General features: G+C 39.6%; 2 protein-coding genes across 4 annotated transcripts; both read left to right on the forward strand.

Moving 5' to 3' along the window:
- Positions 1 to 794: 794 nt before the first annotated feature.
- Positions 795 to 7,084, forward strand: LOC117478833 (nuclear receptor subfamily 5 group A member 2-like). 3 transcript variants are annotated; one of them, XM_034125743.1, is made up of 8 exons: positions 795 to 936; positions 1,031 to 1,133; positions 2,389 to 2,530; positions 3,131 to 3,454; positions 4,003 to 4,244; positions 4,851 to 4,970; positions 6,084 to 6,231; positions 6,665 to 7,084. In XM_034125743.1, exons 2-8 carry the CDS (start codon positions 1,032 to 1,034, stop codon positions 6,916 to 6,918), a joined length of 1,332 nt encoding a protein of 443 aa, XP_033981634.1. In that variant the 5' UTR covers positions 795 to 936; position 1,031; the 3' UTR covers positions 6,919 to 7,084. The 3 variants fall into 3 exon arrangements, with proteins under 3 accessions (XP_033981634.1, XP_033981635.1, XP_033981636.1); XM_034125744.1 differs by having other exon boundaries at positions 4,039 to 4,244; XM_034125745.1 differs by lacking the exon at positions 6,665 to 7,084 and having other exon boundaries at positions 6,084 to 6,461.
- Positions 7,085 to 10,711: 3,627 nt separating this feature from the next.
- Positions 10,712 to 18,903, forward strand: psmb7 (proteasome 20S subunit beta 7). The gene is made up of 8 exons (XM_034125755.1): positions 10,712 to 10,853; positions 12,243 to 12,336; positions 12,667 to 12,764; positions 13,520 to 13,660; positions 15,993 to 16,108; positions 16,402 to 16,460; positions 16,568 to 16,719; positions 18,693 to 18,903. Exons 1-8 carry the CDS (start codon positions 10,792 to 10,794, stop codon positions 18,802 to 18,804), a joined length of 834 nt encoding a protein of 277 aa, XP_033981646.1. The 5' UTR covers positions 10,712 to 10,791; the 3' UTR covers positions 18,805 to 18,903.
- The last annotated feature ends 664 nt before the right edge of the window (positions 18,904 to 19,567 follow it).

Raw genomic sequence — 19,567 nt, forward strand, 5'->3', positions numbered from 1 at the left:
TTTCAGTCCCTGTACCCCCTTTATCAGCAAGATGACCACCACCATTTATTAACCTGTATATGGATCTAGGTGTTGCTGGTGTCACTTGCAGTGTTCACTTCAGATACTGTGTGCATAAGCCTATTTCAAACGGTTATTTCTGAGTAACCGAATATTTATTAACACATGCACAAGAACATAATACAAATAGGAATAGTCAACAAGTAGACCACATCGTGACATAAAATATTGTGGTATTTCGTAAGAGGAATACAATGCGAAAACTGAAACATTGACTTGAATTAAATGTATTATGTCAACAGATTTCACATAACTGTATTAGGTTAGTTGAAAGCAATAATATTAACTTTAAATGCAAAATATTAGGTTCAACTTAATATCATTGTTTTCAAGTAACCTAATGTGTAATCTGTTGAAATAATACATTTAATTAAAGTCAATGCTTCAGTTTTGTCTGTGTAGGAACCTGGGAAACATGTGGTTTGGACTCTGGTGGTTTTGGTGATGGGATGAAGAGGAGACTGAAGATCTGGAGGTGAAACAGGATGAGAGTTGCTGCAACAATGTCGCCTAAAATGACAGCTAACAGCAGCAGAGAGGAGATTAAGTTTGGCAGCAAACACATGATTGGCTCACAGAGATTGTGGCCAAATCTAGTAAACAATAGAGAATAAATGAAGCATAAAGATGGTCCCTCTGATTGAACTTCATCCTGTCCCTCCTCTCAAAGGAGGAGGCTGATCACCGCTCTAACACTCAGCATTATCACTTTACTAAACTCTGACTGAGAGTCACAGCAGGTGACTTAACGAGCACAAAGAAGACGTTCAAATATATTTTTATATGCAACAATTCGATTTTCATCCAGCTTGTTTTTTATCGTAACGGAAGACAAGTCCATTTAATTTCCTGGATTATTAGGACATGATTTAAAAGGTATTTGTAATGTATTGATTTCAGAACTAACCTTCTTGTATTCTAGCCTGTTCATGTTGTTGTGATGTTGATGATGTTGTTGTGTTGTTTTCAGGATGGAGAGCAGGCAGGCGCTGTGTTTGAAGGAGCTGTGTCCGGTGTGTGGAGATCAAGTCTCGGGTTACCACTACGGGCTGCTCACCTGTGAGAGCTGCAAGGTACTTTTATCATTTCATTTAAAAACTGCTTTGTACAATTGTATAATCTGTATATCCTGTTTTTGATGTCCTCTTAGGTTTGCCTTTTAAAGTTTAGTCTAACTTATGCTGTATATTTTGTATCGAGTACTCTTTAGGTATTGATATATCTTTCTATTGTTTATTTGTTTATGTTTATTTCATTTGATCTTATGTGCAATGCCTTGTTTAAATGCTTCTGTAACAAAACAACAAATTAGGGATCAATTAAATCAATATAAACTAATCCTTTTAAAATGTATAATTTGTTTTTAGAAGTACTCAGATCTTGTACTTGAGTAAAAGTAGAAGTACTCAGATATTGTACTTGAGTAAAAGTAGAAGTACTCAGATCTTGTACTTGAATAAAGGTAGAAGTACTCAGATATTGTACTTGAGTAAAAGTAGAAGTACTCAGATCTTGTACTTGAGTAAAAGTAGAAGTACTCAGATCTTGTGCTTGAGTAAAGGTAGAAGTACTCAGATCTTGTACTTCAGTAAAAGTAGAAGTACTCAGATCTTGTACTTCAGTAAAAGTAGAAGTACTCAGATCTTGTACTTGAATAAAGGTAGAAGTACTCAGATCTTGTACTTGAGTAAAGGTAGAAGTACTCAGATATTGTACTTGAGTAAAAGTAGAAGTACTCAGATCTTGTACTTGAGTAAAAGTAGAAGTACTCAGATCTTGTACTTGAGTAAAAGTAGAAGTACTCAGATCTTGTAGCCTACTTGAGTAAAAGTAGAAGTACTCAGATCTTGTACTTGAGTAAAAGTAGAAGTACTCAGATCTTGTGCTTGAGTAAAAGTAGAAGTACTCAGATCTTGTGCTTGAGTAAAAGTAGAAGTACTCAGATCTTGTACTTGAGTAAAAGTAGAAGTACCAGAGTGTAGGAATACTCTGTTACAGTAAAAGTACTGCATTCAAAATGTTCCTCAAGTGAAAGTATAAAAGTATTATCATCAAAATATAGTGAAAGTAGTGACAGTAAAAGTAGTCATTGTGCAGATTGGTCCATTTCAGAATAATATATATGATATGTTTTATAATGATTGATCATTAAAGTGTTCTCAAAGCTGGTAAAGGTGCAGCTAGTTTGAATGACTTTGTATACTGCAGGGTAGCTTGTGAATTTACTCCAGGTGGAACTAAAGTCTGATTCAACACTTGATTATACTTAGAATATATAGAACATGCTTTCTTCAGTGGACCTCTCCTCCTCGTCTTCCTCACTCTCAGGGCTTTTTCAAACGGACGGTTCAGAACAACAAGCAGTACGTGTGTGCGGAGCAGCAGGAGTGCACCATCGACCGCGGTCAGAGGAAACGCTGTCCGTCCTGCAGGTTCCTCAAGTGTCTCCATGTGGGCATGAGACTGGAAGGTGAGGAGCGGCTAACACACGGTTGCTGTGCAGAGGATGGAGACACAGTTATATAAAGAAAGACGTAATCATTGCTGTTACATTTCTTAAAAAAAACTAAAAAGGCCATATTTTGTTTGCTGTAAAAGGATTATATTTTATTTGTTCTGTTTTTAATACAGCAGATGATCCAAAATGTTCATAAAATAGTGTGTGTGAGCTTAACTGTGTGTATTAAACTAAAATGGAGCATTTTCTGTCACCTCAGATTTTATTTCTGCTTTTTTAAATTGTAGTATGTGCTCATGTGTTTCACTGTTGGTGTATAGGCTACTGCCTGGCTTAATGAAAGGCAGGTTTTCCTATGAATACAATCATTTTTGTAAGGTCACGTTGTTCTGTTGTCTTACATAATACACTCTCTTGAATTTATTTGCATTGCATTTGATATCCAAAAGTAACGGAGAGTAATCAGATTACATAGCTTTTGTCTTTTGATACTCAGATTAGGTTACAGATACAAAATCTTCCCTAGTAACTGAATGCATCTTAAAGTAACCCTCCCTATCTTAGTGATACATTAACACTGTGTGTTCTCAATAAATCCACTGTTCTCCGTAGCTGTTCGAGCCGACAGGAAGCGAGGAGGCAGAAACAAGTTTGGCCCGATGTACAAACGAGATCGGGCCCTAAAGCAGCAGAGAGAGGCTCTGATTCAAGATGGAGGATTCAGACTGGACAGCGGCTCCTCCACCCACCACAGGAACTTGACCTTTACCACTGGCTTCCACCCTCTTCCCATGATTCCCAGCACCTCGCTCCCCACAGCACAGCCTCCACACCTGTGTTCACTCCTGCCATCCACCCAGTACCAGAGCACCTCCTTCTCAAACTGGAAATCCCAGCACTCCAACAACGGCTCACCAGGACCCAGAGAGGGCAAAAGTACACACATGCTTTACTCAAGTAGAAGTACAGATACTCGTGTTTAAAAATACTCTGGTAAAAGTAGAAGTACTGACTAAACTTCTTTACTCAAGTAAAAGTAAAGAAGTATGGGCTTTGAAATGTACTTAAGTGAAAAGTACCCATAACTAGCAGCTGTTTTAAAGAGTACCTGACCTCCCTTTATATTAATAGAACAATAATGTCATTGTTAGCTAATGAATGTTTCCATGCTGAACAACGGCAACATGACAACGTTTTCATTGGTCCCTCTTCTTTAGAGAAGACCAGGAAATGATGGATACACGGATCGTGTTCAAATCAATAGGCACGCAATGACTCTAAATAATAATGATCACGCCACCAAACACACATTCAAACTAAAGGAACCAGCCTGTTTGGGAAATGTAAGAAGTAGAAAGTACAGGTATTTGGGTTCAAAATGTAAGAAGTAGTCAGAAAAATAAGTAGTGGAGTAAAGTACTGATACCAGAAAAATGTACTTAAGTAAAGTAACAAAGTATTTGTACTCCACTACTTCCCACCAGGCCCTTCTTCTAGGATCTACTCTTTCTCTCCACCAGCTCCCAGCATGCCTCAGCTGGTGATGGAGTTCCTGCGCTGTGATCCAGATGAGCTCCAGCTGCAGAATAAGATCTCTGCTCGGATCCTGCAGGAGGAGGAGAACGGGACCCCAAACACCTTCAGCCTGATGTGTGTCATGGCCGACCAGACGCTGTTCTCCATCGTGGAGTGGGCTCGCACGTCCATCTTCTTCAAACAGCTGAAGGTAAGACATGTATCAAAGTCAAAGTCAAAGTCAACTTTAATGTCAATCTGTCAGTCTTTGTGTACAGACAGAGAGATCGAAATACTGTTTCCCACAATCCCGAACACAAAAACTCAAATATATAAAAATATGTATGCAAATATGTACAGTACAGTCAAAAGTTTGGACACACCTTCTCATTCAATGGTTTCTGTTTATTTTGTATTTAGTTTTACTTTGTAGATTAATACTGAAGACATCAAAACTATGAAAGAACACATATGGAATTATCTAGTTAACAGAAAAGTGTTAAAAAATGCAGAATATGAAAAAAAGCATTGACTTCAAGACAAGCAGAAGTGGTAAAATGCTGACTCGTATAGGTTTAAGACTCATTCCTGCACCACCCTGCAAAAAAAATGGCAATCCCTTTGGATATCAATGTATAATGAAAAAACTGTGGAAAAAGTAAATGAATAAAGTTTGACTTCTTCTTCATCTTCATCTTATACCTGCGAATTGTGTCATTGTAAGAATGCTAACATGCATGCCAGTTGTATAAGTTGGATATAGCTCAGATAAGATGAGAGGATCTTGTTGATAAGGTGATTTTCTCCGTGCTCCCAGGTGGATGACCAGATGAAGTTGCTGCACAGCTGCTGGAGCGATCTGCTGCTGCTGGACACCGTCTGCAGGAACGTGCTGCAGGGCCGAGAGAACAGCCTGCTGCTGGTCACCGGACAGGAGGTCCTTCTGCCTCTCTTTCTGTTTTGTATTATATCATTTATTAACAATGAAAATATGTTTTACAAACCAAAAGGAGCGAGCACATTTCCACACAGCATGGGGACCAAGTGGGGTGTTCATTTCTAGTTCTAATGTTTTTACGCATATTTATGATATTATCAGGGGTGCTGGTACGCAGGTACGCATGCGCGGCAACAATCTGAAATGCGTACCGTCACTTGTGTCACAATTGCGTACCGACCATAGACTGTATATATAAAGGTACCGACGTGCTAAAACAGCTGATCACAACGTTCACCCCCTATGGTCACGAAGTACTCCACTAGCCCCCCCCCCGTCGACTTTCCTGAAGTACTCCACTAGCACCCCTGTCCCCCCGTTGACGTTCGCGATACAGAGGGCTTCATCACATAACTTTGAGTAGAGCCAGAAGTTGGAGTAGCCTACCAAACACTGACTCCAGATACTCATCTGAGTACCTCACTGAGAAAGTTATGTGCACCCCTGGATATTATCTTCCTTAGATTAATACAAATGTGATAGCATCCATATTGTTTGGATAGAGGGTGATCAAACTCTCCCATTTCCTTCAGAGTCTTTTATGCCTCAGGAAAAGACGTAAGATTTCCTGCGTACAAAACCCATTGCAAAGTTTCTGTTTTATAATACTTATTATGTCAACTCATTGTTAGGACTAGATACTAATCTTACTTTTATTTTACAGGTCTCATAATGTTTTATGGCAATAAAAACCTTAAAAATGTCCAAAATCTTTTTAAATGACCAGTATATTGGAAAGAAAATAGCCATTGTGTAACTGCACATTCTCTGTTAACACTGCTGTTATTTTGTCTGCAATTATTTAGAGATGATAACTGACTTATGCTGGGTTTTGTCAAAAAGAAAACACTGCAAATATTTGGTGGGCTGACATGAGATTTTGAGAGTGATTGTGTACATTTTAGGGATGAAAAACATAACCCTTACACACGTAATCCCAACCCAAAACCTTGTATGTTGTTTTAGACAGGAGGTATGACCTGTGCATTTGAAAGCTGCAGTGCAGAGGGATTCTGTCTGTTCTGATGTCAGTTCATTTGTCTCGTTGTTCAGATGGAGCTGTCCTACGTTGCCTCTCATGCCGGTCTCACTCTGGCCAGCCTGGTCCAGAGAGGACAGGATCTGGTGGAGAAGCTGCACATCCTGAAGGTGGACCGTCAAGAGTTCGCCTGCATCAAGTTCCTCGTCCTCTTCAACCCAGGTTGGTGACAACAGATTCAAAGGTATTTATGGAGTCTTTAGTCCATAATCTGGATCAAAGGGTTGTTTTTAAGTCTCTAAATTAATCACATGTTCATTAAGGGTCTAAAATGTATTATCTTCATAAAATTCCCACCACCCTACTTTTGAAACGTCACGGGTGCAAGTACATTTGCTTCTTGCACAATTGATTTACTTCTTTAAACAACAAAAAGCTTCTCTGTAATAACTAAAGTGTTCTTTATGTGATTTCAGGTAAACGTACTAAGTACAAGACCTAAGTTTTATTTTAACATGATTTTACTTTAGTTGAGTATTTCCTTTTTATGCTGCTTTGTACTTCTACTCCACTTAATTGTAAAGGCAATATTGTACTCTTTAGTCCACTCAAACACAGGACATTCCTTGCTCATTCTTTCTCTGTTGCCGGGCAGATGTGAAACAGCTGGAGGACCCTCGGTTTGTTGAGAGTGTGCACGAGCAGGCTGAATCCTCCCTGCTGGAGTACACACTGAGCACCTCCTCTCACCTGATTGGACGCTTCGCTCACCTGCTGCTCTGTCTGTCTGAGATCCGCTCGCTCAGTACCCTGGCCGAAGACTACCTGTACTGCAAACACCTGAGTGGGGGGGTGCCCTGCAACAACCTGCTCATCGAGATGCTGCACGCCAAGCGCAGCTGTGCATGAGTCAGAATCAGAATACCTTTATTTGTCGCACTGAGGGCATTTGTTACAGCAAGAAAAGAGCCAAATACAGCCTGATATTACAGGTCCCCTATTATACTGTTTTTCATCAATATATTATAGGACTCAGATATATCCAGAGCCTGTCTCTGATTGGCTGAAACACCAAACAGATCATTGCAGCATCCCATAATCCCCTCTGTTTCAGCCCTGTTTCCAAAGTGCTGATTCTCTGGCTGTTACTTTAGATGAAAATAAGGAGCCCCTCCCCACGCCCCTCTGAGAGAGATTTGGTTAAAAAGAACTCAATGGTGCTCTAGGAGGAGATTCAGGTGATAAGGTGGGGGGGGGGGGGGTTACCTTGGTTGCTGATTGGCTAATGGTTACACAAGCCAAAAAATCATTATGACATCATGAAGTGGTCAAAATCTGATCAGCTCATTTTCAGACAGGTTTTTATATAAATGGATCAGGACAAAAAGAGAGAGAATCTTTGTTCCTGAAACTTTCAGAATCTCTTTACACAGAGGGGACACATGTTGATGAAGAAGAGACCTGAAGAAGAGGGGACACATGTTGATGTAGAAGAGACATGAAGAAGAGGGGACACATGTTGATGTAGAAGAGACATGAAGAAGAGGGGACACATGTTGATGTAGAAGAGACATGAAGAAGAGGGGACACATGTTGATGTAGAAGAGACATGAAGAAGAGGGGACACATGTTGATGTAGAAGAGACATGAAGAAGAGGGGACACATGCTGATGTAGAAGAGACCTGAAGAAGAGGGGACACATGTTGATGTAGAAGAGACCTGAAGAAGAGGGGACACATGTTGATGTAGAAGAGACATGAAGAAGAGGGGACACATGTTGATGTAGAAGAGACATGAAGAAGAGGGGACACATGTTGATGAAGAAGAGACATGAAAAAGAGGGGACACATGTTGATGTAGAAGAGACATGAAGAAGAGGGGACACATGTTGATGTAGAAGAGACATGAAGAAGAGGGGACACATGTTGATGTAGAAGAGACATGAAAACGTGGATTTTGCATAATAGGTGACCTTTAATATTAACTAAGAAGCATGCATAAAAAATGTATATTAAAGATAACAAATTCAAAAGAAAAATTACACAATTTACAAAATACACCTCCTGTAACAGATCTGAGGATTTAGCAGCCAGGTATATATTGCAAAGTTATTAACGGCATATATATATATATTGCACATATTGCACATAATTGGTGAAGTCTCAAAGCTCTGTCTGCACACGGAGGCATTTTGCTGAAATGATGTCAAATACAAGGATATGATTTTGATACTATAATGATGCAATACAATTATATTGTAAATGGGACTTGTATTCAAATAAACTACAAAGGAACTTAAAAGTGAGTGTGGTTTTCCTTTATTTCCAGATCACCATGAAATGTTTCTTGGTAAGAGTTAAGGCTACCAGAAGTAACGCACTGCTTGTTTAGTGCAGATCCATTGTTGATTTGTGTATATTTAAACCAAGTGAAGCGGAAAATAACATGTAGCAGCCAAAGAAGGAAGATGATAGGCAATAAAAAGAATTGGTCTCCAGCCATTGCCGTACTTCTGCAAAAGGTGTGAGAATAAATTAAGATTTTGTTATGGAAAGTGTGTTTGAGGTGTGTGATTTTACAACCCAGTCTCACGGCATTTCGTGTTATAGTCACGAAATTAATTTAATCTATTGATTCGTGTTCACCAACACGATTTTCACATTTTTTTCGTGTCACACAGAACGATTTTAAAAGCAATGTATTTCTATTGGTAGTGTGTTTCGTGCCTGCAACACGTCTTTTTGTCTGGTCGGGTCTTGGGAGACCAGAAGCTGTGTGGTTCATAAAAACATGTTCTTACTCAATATCTTACCCTAAGCCTAACCCTATCCCTTTTATTTTAAATTGTATAATGTCTGAGTTTTTTTGCCGTCCGCGAGGAAAAGAAATGGCTCAGAGCCTCAGAATACTGAAATCTGTATTTTTTTAAATGTGTTTTTCCCTTCTAATTTGTTATTATTTACATTGCTTTTAAAATTGTTGTGTGACACGAAAAAAATGGCGAAATTGTGTTGGTGAACACGAATCAATAGATTAATTTCGTGACTATAACACGAAATGCCGTGAGACTGTGCTATCTTAACATGGATCTCTGGTCTATGTGCGGAAATTGATTAGATAAATCCGGATTGTTCCACAAGGGAGGAAAATGTAGTTTCTGCTAGTGTAAAATATTTAAAACAAGGCAATATTATCATTCATTTGTATAAAGTTGCGTTTCTGACCCCCACTGATACATGGTGAATATAAAGATACTAATTACATGTTACTTGTTAGACGCTTTTATCCAAAGCGACTTACATACTCAATACTGTGGACAATCCCCACAGGAGCAATTTGGGGTGAAGTGTCTTGCCCAGGGACACAACGACATGCTGACTGCAGTGGGGTTTGAACCTGTGACCCCCTGATTCTAACACCAATGCACTATACCACTACGCCGGGATACACTACTGATCCCGGCTTTATACATTAATTAAACAGTGCCATCTGTTTTGTCTAACCCTGCATTGTAATAGGGATGCTTGTATTGATTAGTAAAGCTAGTTCCAGTATCGAAGGGGTTCTGGTGGTTAAAGTGAAGGTTGAAGAGGTGCTAAAGTGGACAGACGCAGCAGGAAAACGTTAGTCATGATTTCACATCCCCAACATAAGGTATTGGAACATGAAGGAAGTGTATGACGAGGTTCAGGTCAGAGCCCATTAAACCTGTGTTATCAGTCTCTGAGATCCACCGATTACACCTTCATCCACCTGTTTTTCCCACTCTGCTTTAATAAAAAGCTTAATCAACATAATGCTCCCATCTTGTTTTGGAGGCGCACTATCTGATCTCGTCCACCTGACTGGAGCCCATTTCCTTTCCGACCTTGACATCCAGCTGGCATCGGGTTGGCACCTGTCCTGTTGGTGAACAAAACACAGAAGCATGATTAAAAACACAGAACAGGCCGTGTGTATGGGTTCAGGAACACTCCTGTTTACCAGCACAGTTAGGTTGTTACAGAAAGTGTAAAATACAAAAACTGCTAATATTTGTTTCTCACTTTGTTGATGTACAGTCATTAAGTTAACCTGTTGAAAAATATTTGTGTGTGTTAGATTATCATTAGTTATTATTGACTCAATTTTGTGAATGAAAAATTATTATAATATATATATTGTAATTATCTTTCATTCAAAAAAAAAAAAAAAATATATATATATATATATATATACCACTGTATAAGTGTTGCATACATGCTATGATTAGAATGTTTATGATAACAGTACCCAGAGGTGTAAAGTAACTAAGTACATTTTCTCAAGTACTGTACTTAAGTACAATTTTGAGGTACTTGTACTTTACTTGAGTATTTCAATGTAATGCTACTTTGTACTTTAACAGAGTATTCCTACACTCTGGTACTTCTACTTTTACTCAAGTACAGGATCTGAGTACTTCAACTTTTACTTAAAATTACACGATTTACCTCTGAACTGTAGTGGAGTAGAAGTACACAGTAGCATAACATAGAAATACTCCAGTAAAGTACAAGTATCTCAAAATTGTACTTAAGTAAAGTACTTGAGTAAATGTACTTAATTACTTTCCTCCTCTGATGAAAGGACACTGGTCCAGACAAAATATATATTCTACAATAACGATGGTCGCAGTACAAAGCTGGCTCCAGAGGGAGGCTGCGATGCAAAATCACATACATGCCAACTGCCGTTAAACACCACAGAAGAAGACCCGCTTCCTTTACTTCCGGGAAACAAACCCCACTTCATTTATCAAGATGGCGACATTAATAGTGAACCAGCCACCGGTCGGGGGTTTCAGTTTCGATCACTGCAAGAGGTAAGCTACGTTTTAATAAAGGAAAACCTGTTCACAATAACTTCCTCACTAAGTAGAATGAGGTTGTGGCTGTTATTTTGAGACGTTGTGTGAAATAGACGCGTTTTGAGGGGTTTTTCTTAGTGATGCTAACTCATGTCAACCATACAATGACTAAGGCTTTTCCGCGCTACTAGTATTATTTACGTTTGAACATAATACGCTTCATATCTTATGGTTTGACATTTATATAACGTGTATTTTATACAAACATGTCCTGGTGTAGCATTTCTTCTCAGACCTGTTTATATTCGGCTGTTTGTATACATTATGCTAGTTAACTGTTAGCTAACGTTAGTTCATACTGTAGAGAAGATGACTGGATTTAGACACTTTACACCGACACATCTGTTATTTTAATCGACTATATACCAAGTGCATAGTGGTGTAAAGTGCCTAATTAAATGTACTAAAGTACTGTACTTAAGTACACTTTTGAGGTACTTTACTTGAGTATTTCCATATATGCTACTGTGTACTTCTACTCCACTACAATTCAGAGGTACATCGTGTACTTTTCCTCCAGTACATGTATTAATACCTTTAGTTACTTTACAGATCTGGATGAATGATGTGAAATATAATCAAGTGTTAAATCAGACTTTAGTTCCACCTGGAGTAAATCCACAAGCTACCCTGCAGTATACAAAGTCATTCAAACTAGCTGCACCTTTACCAGCTTTGAGAACACTTTAATGATCAATCATTATAAAACATATCATATACATTATTCTGAAATGGACCAATCTGCACAATGACTACTTTTACTGTCGCTACTTTAACTATATTTTAATGATAATACTTTTCTACTTTTACTTGAGTGACATTTTGAATGAAGGACCTTTACTGTAACAGAGTATTCCTACACTTCACTTCTTCCAACTCTGCAAGTGCTAAGTAACAAGATGCAGCAGCTTAGACAGTTATACAATTGGCTTCACGTGTACTAGGAGTTTTTGATTTGGTAAAGCACTCAATTGTTTGTATGTAGTTTTGCACTTCATGTATGTGCATAATTTAATTTTGACAAGTATATTGGTTCAGAACAGCAGGCACTTAAAAAACCAAACATCACTGTATATGTAGTATGAAAAATCAACCGACAAGTAAAAAAAAATGCTATTAGGCAGTTCTTTTACAAAAACGGCTCCAAAACAGGTGTACCATTGTTTTGGCCCCTACACCTCAGGCAGACAAAGCAATTGATGACCTGCCATTAAGCACATTTTTTTTAAGGGAATTGAGCAGCCGACAGACTTTTAAAATGACATGGCCATTGTAGCCTCAGGTTATTAAGAGAACTGTTGTTTTTACAGTGACAGTTATACATGTGCTTTTTATCTTTTTCAGAAATGCATATCTGTTAGGTGAGGCTAACAAAGTGGGAAGCAGCTTGCCTACTGCCCGGAAGACAGGAACCACCATCTGTGGTATCGTCTTTAAGGTGAGTGACATGCTGATTAACATGTAGTAAGACTTCTAAAACACCGATGCTGATAGTTTTTTCATATTAGTTAGTCCCTAAATCCTCACCTGTGAAGTAGTTTTTTAGTAAATGTTTTAAGAAGATATGCATCTATAGGTCAGCTTTAAGGGGTACGACACCCTGAGTGGTTGGTAATTCTGGTTATTATACCACGGTCTAAATTTCACTCAGTCACCTAACTAAGTTAACATGTTAGAACAAACCAGTGACTGTCAGCAGCTAGGCTAGTTATTAGAAGACGTGTGTTTTACTTTGCGTGTAAAATATAATTTGTGTTTCCCTCTGAAGGATGGAGTCATCCTGGGAGCTGACACCAGAGCCACTGAGGGCATGGTGGTGGCTGACAAGAACTGCTCCAAGATCCACCACATCTCCCCCAACATCTAGTAAGTGTCCACCACATCTCCCCTAACATCTAGTAAGTGTCCACCACATCTCCCCTAACATCTAGTAAGTGTCCACCACATCTCCCCTAACATCTAGTAAGTGTCCACCACATCTCCCCTAACATCTAGTAAGTGTCCACCACATCTCCCCTAACATCTAGTAAGTGTCCACCACATCTCCCCTAACATCTAGTAAGTGTCCACCACATCTCCCCTAACATCTAGCAAGTGTCCACCACATCTCCCCCAACATCTAGCAAGTGTCCACCACATCTCCCCTAACATCTAGCAAGTGTCCACCACATCTCCCCTAACATCTAGCAAGTGTCCACCACATCTCCCCTAACATCTAGCAAGTGTCCACCACATCTCCCCTAACATCTTGTAAGTGTCCACCACATCTCCCCTAACATCTAGTAAGTGTCCACCACATCTCCCCCAACATCTAATAGTGTCCACCACATCTCCCCTAACATCTAATAGTGTCCACCACATCTCCCCTAACATCTAGCAGTGTCCACCACATCTCCCCTAACATCTAATAGTGTCCACCACATCTCCCCTAACATCTAGTACGTTTCCACCACCAAGTTACACACTACTTTTGTCTATTCTGATGGACAAACACAAACTTTGGGGATAGGCGTTACACAATTCGAGTAGAGTCTACATTTGCTCCGTGCCTAAACATAATTACTTTGAAAGAAATTGGTGATTTGGTTTCTTATTCTCTGTTTGCTTGTGTTTCTGTGCAGCTGCTGTGGAGCAGGAACAGCTGCAGACACGGAGATGACCACTCAGATCATCTCCTCCAACCTGGAGCTGCACGCCCTCTCCACAGGACGGGTGCCCCGCGTGGCCACTGCCAACCGCATGCTCAAACAGATGCTCTTCAGGTACACACCGCAATATTTATTATCTTTTTAAAAGGGACCTGAACAGTTGAAAACAGACTCCCTTGTTAGGAGGTTGTGCCATGACTTTGAAAAAAACTACTACTACTAACTACTTTTTTGTCTGGAACCAGTGAGTGATCCTAACACAACTGCTAGCTTGGTAGCTGCTAACACGTGCATGTTTGACTACAACAGTGTCATCTGCATACAAATGCAACCTCTGTGTTACTGTTATGGTGATAAGCTAGATGCCAGAGGGCCTAACACTGACCTATTTTGCACTTTAAAGAGCAACTTGCAGGTTGTTTTTTTACTAGATTTATGCTTAACCTTGCCTGAAAATTACAATGCAGGATTTGATAAGTTTTACGAGACATAAGGGCAGGAATTCAGAGGGGAAAGAAGACGTTTTGAGCTCTGCTACTAAAAACTGCTTTTTTTTTTTTAAACGTCATACGTCAAACACGTCATATTACGTCACATGGGGAAGCAACTTTCTCGGACTCATTCTCTGCCCAATTCACGGTAGTAGTTTGTAGTTGGTTTGAGCGGTTGTGATTTAGTGAGCTGGTATTTTTTCGGTAATTTCACATTGCATTGCACCATTTGTAATCGTGGTGAGCTTCTGTCAGGACATCGAGTCCACAGTTTCCCTAACAGGAAAAGGACCGGAGCTAGCTTTAGTTCCTGGGTGCGTTGTGCGAGGTGCATCCACCTCCCTGTAGCACATACTCTCCACAGCTGAGGCCATGGGCTGGCATTTCCCACACAAGCTAGCACCTATCAAACAAAATGTTTATCAGGAAACCGTATTACATCTCTCCCTCCCCCCCTTCGCTGCTCTCTCTCCCTCCCCTCCGGTACACAGCACCGTAAGACGTAGTGTGGAGTTGCATTAGGTAACGCGAGATACGGCTGATACTTGCGCATTAGTTTCTGTTATAGTTCAGTATCAACAGTCCTGCCAGTAACGTTACTATATTATCAATACTACTTTAGAAAAAAAGTAGAGAAAAAGTTAATTAAGAGTTTGGATATTAAAGTAGCCTAATAAAATGTATCAAATGCTTTATGGAGCTTATCAAAGTTTTAGTAGAAGGGCTGGCTTCAATCCAAGTGGCCTGTAATTACGCTCTTCCTGGTTAGGAAGATAAGATGAGAATAGGGAGCTCTCGTCAAAAACGAAGGCAGAAAAGTCCTTTTTATTAATCTTAACTGAATATACATTTGGATATAGATGCTCGTGCACTTATGGTGTTACAGTATTATCTCAAAGTGTGTGTTTCTAAAGGAAGGAAACAAAACACCAGGCCTAACAATTCCCCACAACTACAGCCAAAGATACACAAATAAATGCTGCAACTCGATGTGAACAAACTACTAAATAAACAACTCGTAAAGTTAAAACTGTCCTGTACAAATTGTAGTTCAAACCTCTATTCAAAATAATGAATATATGACTTACTTGTGGTGAAGGACGAATACGAACATGTCGATCAGAAAGAGAAAGTAAATTGACAGCAGGCTGTAATATGAGCTTAGCAACAGTCTAAATGTCTCTGCCCACACCTCTTCACATTGGGGCCCAATCCCAAACCACGCCCTACACCCTACCCCTACACACTCCCCCTCCGTGACAGAGTGAACTCTGTGGACTGACACTCGCAGCTAAACGAGGCTCCCTCCTGTCAGATGGAGGGAGTAAAAACAGCGGCAAGCTTTGGGCCAAACTCCCCTCTCTCCGGCAGAAACAGGAAATGCCGTAACTGTATGTAACAACGGTTTCAAATCAGCATCTCTTTGACAAAACATACAAATTAAGAACTCAAATAAAACTCCAAACATCTTTCATTGTGTTACTTTTTTGTAAAGCTCTTTTAGTTTTAAACCTGATGTTTATAAGCTTCTTAGTTTTTGCAACAGTTTGTAAATATACACAACTTTATAATAAAATGCACACATTTACCTTTTTCTAGACTAAACACAGGTATGATCCTAAGTTAAAAAAAATATGAGGTTATCATGAGGTTGTTAACATCGCAGTTTATCAGTGGATGTTTGCTGGAACTACTTGTAAACAGCGTGTTTCCTGACGGACACACACAGCGTGACTCCGGTCAGGTAGAGACCGGTCTCCAGTCGGCACCGATGCAGACTCGCTGTTTGAGGGCTTGATAGCCCACTCCCCCTCCACACCTCTCCACACTCGTTGGTTTGGAACAGCACTTAATGTGGCGGACCCTCAGCGCAAACGGAGGGGTAGTGTGTAGGGGTAGGGTTGATAATTTTGTGCAAGTATTGATAATTAAAATCCTGTTTGTGTGTGTTTCAGGTATCAGGGCCACATCGGGGCGGCTCTGGTTCTGGGCGGAGTGGACTGTAACGGTCCTCACCTCTACAGCATCTACCCCCACGGCTCCACTGACAAGCTGCCCTACGTCACCATGGGTACGTCTCAGACACGACACACTCACCTCTAACCTCCATCTCTGTTTACATTGATGATGTGACCGTCTATGTTTCCTGTAGTTATTGAATTGCTCTTTTTACTGCACTGTTAGTGTACAGTTTTATTATTATGCTGTATTTTTGTAACTCCGGCACAACAATTTCCTTCGGGTTTATTTCTAATGAACCTTAGCTTCGAAAATAACTCCAAATTCTAGATTTGACATCACTTAAAGAGGGTGATACAATATTTAATTGATGGCCTAATTATAAACATGATTTCCTCTCTGCAGGCTCTGGCTCTCTGGCTGCCATGGCGGTGTTTGAGGATCGCTACAAGCCTGACATGGAGGTAAACCCCCCCCCCACCCACAACACACACACCTTTTTTAAAGATCAGATTTTCTAATTGAGCATCAATGCTGATCTATTTGTTTTTGTTTTTTTCTGTGTTGAAAGGAGGAGGATGCCAAGCGGCTGGTGAGAGACGCCATCGCTGCAGGAATCTTTAACGACCTGGGCTCCGGCAGCAACATCGACCTGTGTGTCATCACCAAGGGCAACCTGGACTACATCCGGCCTCACGAGGAGGCCAACAAGAAGGGCGTCAGGTGAGGAAATGATCCTGGTGGGGGGGACACACACTGAATGTACCTTCATTACAGCCAGATCCCGAGGTGTTCCAGTTGTAATTAAAACGTAGAGGCAGTAAGAGCTGACACAGCGTCGTCTTTCCTCGTTCACTGCTCCTAGTAATAGTATGGGTTAAAAGCAGAGAACAAATGTCACTGTGTGTGCTGTGTGCTCTGCATGTGTGACCATTTAAAGAGGGTTTCATCCCTCCCAATTCTATTCTGTTAAATATCAAAGCGTTTGTCGGTCACATTTGAGATTGACTGCAACGCCTAATATTACTGGATATGGTCTGCACCTTTTTAAAAATCCTGTTATTCCAACACTGCTTCTGTATTTAAGTGAACTAGAGATACACACACACACGCACACAGACACAGACATAGACAGAAACACATCAGAATACCGTCCCACAGAGGGGAAATGTAGATTTGTTACAGCAGAAAAGAGCCAAAGACAGCTTAATGTTACCTAAGTAGCATGCATAAAAATAAATATTATAATTATAATAAAAAATGTACACTAACACATCCTAAAATCAATGTCAACGTTGCACACACGGTCACATTATGAGTCCATGATGAACAGCAGCTCTGCTTTGACGCTAAGCATGCTGGGTGATTGAGTCATGACGAGCTGTGGCTGACTTATTGTCTTGTTGCTTGTTCTGCTTGAAGACTAACTGAGCGTGAAGGCGTGCAGCAGTGAGTACAGAGTGTGGCGTGACAGAGTGCTCAGCTAACACCCCCTCTCACTTCTGAGCGTGCGACTAACCTACAGGGTGGGGGGGGATATGACAGATATACCGTGAAGAGGTAGAAATGTGTCCGTCTGTAGAGATCCTATCCCGGAGTTGTTGATAATTTAAAGTCATGCCACGATTTTGGAAGGCCAGAAAAAATGTGAAAAAGTACCCGTTAGCCGGAACTACCCCTAGTGGAAAAGCAAAAAAAAAACGGGCCGGGTTTGGCACGGCACGCTTAAACCGTGCTACGCGCTGCAGTGGAAAAGCGCCATTAGTATCACTATAGTATACAAAAGTAACCGGATTACTCTCCGTTACTTTTAGATGACCTCCATATCGGATGCAAAGGGGATAAACAAGAGAAAATAAATATCAATAAGATATGTTTAAAGGTGGGGTAGGTAAGTTTGAGAAACCGGCTCGAGATACACTTTTTGTTATATTCCATGGAATGCTCTTAACATCCCGATAGCAATGAATATCTATATATAAGTGCTTTGACAACAAATCCATAAAAAAATGTCATTTGTAGAAGCTGTAGAACTGTAAAAAGCACGACCAATCATTTGAGCCGGCCCGGCTAAAATAACTGGATGGCCTACCTGCCTGTCAGCCTTCCATCTGTGCACAAACTTATCTCGTGCCCTCATTGGTCATGTGCGCGTTTGTGTGTGTTGGAGGAGGGGCTCTGTAAGGAAGTGGCAGATTTTCTCCGGTTGTGTATTTTCAAATTCTAGCGATCTCGAGCCGGTTTCTCAAACTTACCTACCCCACCTTTAAATATAGGGTTTTTTGTAAGACAACAGAACTTTAGAGAAAAGAAGAAACCAAGATATTTATGATCAAGAATGTGTCCTATTAAAGGTTAGAAAACGGAAAAAAATAGTTCACAAATGCTGTTTTACTTTCAGCTTTTAACTGAAGATGTCTCACATAATGCCAATCAAAACAGAAAATACTCTAATGCGATGAAATACAGAATGATTATAAACTATTTCTTAAGTAAAATAACAGAACAATTACTGTATTGGGAAATATACAAGCTATAAAATGTAATAGAGTGATTTTTATCGATGCCGCCGACCCGTACTAACCACCTTTTCCTCTTGGCGTGAGTTTGATTTCCTAACTAATGTGTGTCTGTGCTGAAGTGTGTCTCTCTCTTGTAAACATGTGTTTAACTGAAACCTGTGTTCCCTGATGTAGAACCGGTGACTACAAGTACAAGAGAGGAACCACAGGCGTGCTGTCGAATGTGGTGACCCCGCTGAACCTGGAGGTGGTGGAGGAGAGCGTTCTCACCATGGACACCTCCTAAAAATACTTACTATGTCTTCTTCATGTAACTCACTAGCTTCACAATTCCTAACTCGATGGTTTGTTTTTCCATAATTTACAATAAAAGTGATTGAGTTGATTCCTGTTTCGTCTTTATTTTGTTAGGCTGCGGTCTTACAGACATCACAGGAAACATATGACATTGCAGAGCAAGTGTGTTATTTATGAAAGCGGTGTGTTTGTGTGTTTGGACATAATCGTTTTTTTAATTGTGTTTTTTATTTTTATTTGACAATGTACTACAAAGAATCAGATGATGAATAAACAGTAGGCAAAATATTATTTACTATTTAAATAATAATAAAAACAAAAATGTATTTTAAACAAGAGAGATTTCTTTTTTTAATACATAAAAAATAATAATTACAAAAAATATAAATACATTAAAATAAGTATATTAAAAAAAATCATGATACAAAATACGGTGAGGAGGAGGGGCTGCCGGGCTGGAGCCACCAGCTCCTCAGGGGGACGTGGACATTTTCTTTTAATTAAATTAAATAAACAAATAAAATGTTAATTGTAACAACAAATAATAATAAATAAAATAATAATTAAAATGTAATAAATACTTAAAAAATTATAATGACAATAAAGACATGACAAGTAAAAATACAATGAGTGAATAAATTAAATTAAAAAATGATATCAATATGTAAATAAATCAAATAAATATTAATATTTAAATAAATAATAAAACAAATACTTTTTTAAAATAAATACAAAATTATAATAACACAAAA

The sequence above is a fragment of the Trematomus bernacchii genome, unplaced genomic scaffold (genome assembly GCF_902827165.1).
Source record: "Trematomus bernacchii unplaced genomic scaffold, fTreBer1.1, whole genome shotgun sequence".
Taxonomy (NCBI): domain Eukaryota; kingdom Metazoa; phylum Chordata; class Actinopteri; order Perciformes; family Nototheniidae; genus Trematomus; species Trematomus bernacchii.